This window comes from Malurus melanocephalus, unplaced genomic scaffold (assembly GCF_030028575.1).
Source record: "Malurus melanocephalus ecotype Western Australia unplaced genomic scaffold, MMel_1.1 scaffold_162, whole genome shotgun sequence".
Classification (NCBI taxonomy): domain Eukaryota; kingdom Metazoa; phylum Chordata; class Aves; order Passeriformes; family Maluridae; genus Malurus; species Malurus melanocephalus.
Genome location: NW_026623394.1, coordinates 27,010 through 31,318, shown reverse-complemented (window position 1 = coordinate 31,318; position 4,309 = coordinate 27,010). Strand labels below are relative to the sequence as shown.

Below are 4,309 nucleotides of genomic sequence, written 5' to 3'. Positions count from 1 at the left end.
AAACTTTTATTTGTGTTGCAAACCCACAAATTAACAGCTCCAGAATGGGAGCATTTCCTTACCAGAACAGGAATGGAGATGAAAACAATAAAAAAAAAGAAAAATACAGAAATGAAGATGTTTGTACCCAGATGCACAAACCCAGCTCAAATCCCATTGTCTACCAGACAAAGAACAGGACAACCTTCCCTCCTGCACCTGAACTGTTCTTATCACAAAAAAAAAATACTCAATATGAACTTGCTGTGCCCATCAGAATTCTAACCCAAAGCCCAATTATATCCAGGGATTTTTTTAAAACTTTTTTTTTTGAAGAATCCTACCAAAAATATGGTTGAATTATACAACAGGTACCATCACGACAGCAACCACTTTTTTTTTTTTTATTTTTTTTTTCACATTCTTGTCTGATGCTGGCAGGGAACATATTGCTGCACTTACAATCTCTGGAGAACGCTGCCTTTTCCTCATTAGCTTTTTTTATTTATTTTTTTTTTTTGCACAGCAATTAATCCCTTTAATCAGTCAAATCAGTTCAACGCTGGATCACAAAAGCACTAAGTAAAGAGAAAACAAGAAATTACCTTGTTAAATTTAATGAGCAAGGAGAAACAGACACTCCAAGGGCTGGAACACTCCAGCCTGGAAACATTTCATTGCCTGAGCAGCACCAGCAGCCCACGGAATCACAATCATTTTGTCTTTCATCTGAAAACTGCACAATGCAGCAGAGCAAGAAATCCTTTTTGGCTGCTGAAAATGTGCACGTGCAGAATAAAAATCATCATGGAACCGGTTTTATAAGGATGGCAGAGTAAAAACCATTAAAAAAAACATTAAAAAACAGTAAAAATCAGTTCAGTTCTGCAATGTTGACACTGCCTGTGCAGGCATCARTGGCATAAAAGAAGCATAAACCATATCAGAACACAGAGCATTCCATTTTTCTTCTGTCCTTGCTGCTGCTGTTAAAGAAAATCTGAATTTYACAGGTGTTAACGTGGCCAAAAAGGGCTGTAATTCACAGAGCAAGCAGGGGATGTACAGAACTCATCCACTTTGGGTTTTAATCGTGGAGGGAGCTCTCATCCAAAACAATTATCCTGTAGGGGAAGAAGAAAAAAAAAAGGGAAAAAATAAGGTTATGCTGTTTTTATTTATATCAAACTGCAAAGGTGGARGGAATGGGATTTGCCTGTTTTTTTGTGGAAAGCAGGAATGCAGCTTGTGCCACAATTCCAGCTGAATTCTCACCTGATGGGGGGAGTTGGAGGCTGCTGCTGCTGCTGGGGGCTGGATTTCTGATCCTTCTGGGGCTCCCTGTCTGGAAAACAGGGAAATTCAGCTCAGGACATGAAAGAAAGGCACAAAACACCCCAGAAAAAGTGGAGGAATAGAGATTTCACTGCTTGATTCATTCAGCCACATCTGGGGGCAGAACCCAGCCCCAGCTCTGCTGTGGTTAAACCAAAAACTAACAATTGGGAGAATTTCCTGGCAAAAACAGGGGTGAAGATGCAGAATTTGGCACAGCCAGAGGCACAAACCCAGCTCAAATCCCAGTATTTGCCAGGCATGGAATGGGAAATCCTTCCCTCCTGCACAAAAGTGGGTTTTCACCACTTTTCTGAGTCAGAAACCAACCCAGATTTCCATCTTTGGAAAGCCCCAATTGGGACTGCAATTCACAGTCACCCCCAGACTGATTAATTTTAAAATTACCACCAATATTTCCAAAAAGAATTAGAGATTTGGGGTATTTTAAACTCTGGGAGCACCTGCTGAAATCCCTGCACAGCCTCCTGGTGCTCTGCCTCCAGCCCAGGCTCTGCTCTCCTCCACTCCGTTCTTCTTTCCAGCATCCTCTGGATCCTGCAGGCCTGCAGCCCTTAAATGACAAAGTTTTGTGTATTACCCTCCTTTATTTATTTTTTTTTAATTTTGTTTTGGTTTGTTTTTTTTTTAAATTTTGTTTAAATTCTGGTGGCCAGCACAAGAATGAGGGGTGACTTACGACCCCTCGCTGAGGAACTGCTCAAAGTTACTGGGTTCTGATCTTTAGTTCTGAGARGAAAAAAAAATTATTTGGGATATGAATCATTTCCTTAAAATGATGMTTAAATGACCTCTGCCATGTTTGCAGCTTTCCTAATTCCCTGCCATGAAAGCAGAACCATTTCCACCAACTCTTCTTTATTAAGAGCTTGCACGATTCTGTTCTCTTCATKCACGTTTTGTACCTCAAAAATTTCCCCCGTTCTGTCAAATTATTTCTGATTTTTGTCAAGACCAAGCCTGTTGAAATATTTGCTTTCCACCTACAGGAAATGGCATTAACAAAATGTTTTTCTCCCTCTCACGTTGATGACTCCAGGCAAATTCCCCGACACTGCTCTCCCCAAGGAGTGCCAGCCCATTTTTTGAGCACTCTAACAAAAAAAAAAAACCTCCTGGAATACAAATTTAAACCAGCAGCTCACCCAAAATCGTGTCCCTGAGGTTGTTCTTGGATCTCCTCGTTTCCAGGAACCCCTTGGAGCATTCTTTCCAAAATATTGTCGAGACTGGAGTGAGCCCTGTTAAATTAAAGATTAAAAAAATGATGGTGACGAGGCTGAAAATTTCCAAATTAAACAGTCATAATTATCAGAGTATTTCAAGTTTTCTGCAAGCATTGAATCTTGTTAAAACATGCTGGAAAAATAAAAATTCTAAATCTTTGTAACTCCTCTTTTTTTCCATACCTTTCTGTATCCTCTGTCAGATTAAACGACTCCTTAGTCCATAAACTYTGATTTGTCATCTCAAATTCTCTTCCTGACTCTCTGTTCTCCACTTGAATTCCATCAGGAGCTATTCACATAAAACCAGCAAGATTTTAGCACCAAAGGAAGATAATAAAGACATTAAAATGTTGTTTTCTTTCCTGCATTTGGGAAATTTCCAATTGCCCATTTCTCCCTCACTCTTTTCCTCAGTGGCCTGATTTTTCCAGCAGTTAACCAAATTTCCATTATCTGCAGTCAAAGGTGGCCAGATAAATATTTCACTCAGACACATTTCCAAATTCACAGGGCTCAACATTTTGTTTCCCRCTGAAATAAAAAATTAATGCAACAAATGAATCTTTAATTTCTCCCCTTCCAATCCCAGATATGGGAGAGAAATCAGAAGGAAATCTGTGGATGTCAAAATCCAGGGATTTTTTTTTCCCTGGAATATTTACCAGCAAATATTTATCAGCAAATATTTAACAGAAATATTTATCCATATTTCCCTGAAATATTCATCCCTACAGAAATTAGGATTAGGGTTGGGGTTAGGATTGAGGGAATTAAAAATCCTACAATTCCAGGAGCAGTGGGGCTGGAAGAAGCATCCCATAAAAATCCCAACACTGCTGCTCCTACAACTTTCTGACCTGGAAATTCACGTGATGGGGTTTAATTTAGGCTCAGACTAAGTGGGAATATTTCAGCCCCTTCTGCTGGGCTGTGATAAGCAGGAGATTGTCCCCAAAAAAAAGGGGACTCTGAAATAGCTGTGCTCGATGCAAATTCAGCAACCTAAAACAAAAAATCTCCAGTGAAAAAAAGCCACAGGAGCTCCCATCCTTCAGGRAAAGATCTAAAAACTGCAGGAAAACCAAACACGTGCCAGCATCCTTCTTGAGTGACTGTGCTATTTAGCTTTTTACAGACTTTTTATTTCCTTTTTTTTTTTTTTACTTGCTTTATGACTCATTGGGGAAAAAAAAAAAAAAACCAACCAAAAAGCCCAGCCTGTAAACCTTTAAGTTTTCTGCTCCTCTGACATGACTTGTACTTTCAAAAATTATTCCCACTTAGCACCTTAGCAGCAGCACAAGAAATCACCACTCCTGCCTTTGTAACTAATTGGGAAAAAAAAACCCAACAAAAAAGCCCAGACTATAAACATTTATGTTTTCTGTTCCTCTCACACTTGCACATTTAAACATGATCCCCACTTAGCACCTTTGCAACAAGAATTCACTACTCCTGCCTTTATAACTCATTGGGAAAAAAAAAAAAAAAAAAAAAAAAAAAAAAAAAAAAATGCCCAGCCTGTAAACATTTAAGTTTTCTGCTCCTCATACATGACTTCTTGTACATTCAAAAATTATTCCCATTTAACACCTTTGCAACAAGAATTCACCACTCCTGCCTTTGTAACTCATTGGAAAAAAAAACCAAAAAACCAACAAAAAAGCCCAGAGTATAAACAAATTTTCTGCTCCTCTCACAGGACTTGTACATCTAAAAATTATTCCCACTTAGCACCTTTGCAA

General features: G+C 38.9%; 1 protein-coding gene across 1 annotated transcript in view; it reads right to left on the bottom strand.

Moving 5' to 3' along the window:
• The window catches only part of TEX14 (testis expressed 14, intercellular bridge forming factor), a gene marked incomplete at its 5' end in the record, with an annotated part of 31,300 nt that continues 26,991 nt past the window's right edge, over nt 1-4,309 (bottom strand). The window contains 5 exons of the mRNA XM_057371910.1: nt 1-1,103; nt 1,255-1,324; nt 1,779-1,888; nt 2,481-2,576; nt 2,745-2,853. Coding sequence (XP_057227893.1) covers nt 1,067-1,103; nt 1,255-1,324; nt 1,779-1,888; nt 2,481-2,576; nt 2,745-2,853 — 422 coding nt within the window. The remainder of the gene's footprint in view (nt 1,104-1,254; nt 1,325-1,778; nt 1,889-2,480; nt 2,577-2,744; nt 2,854-4,309) is intronic.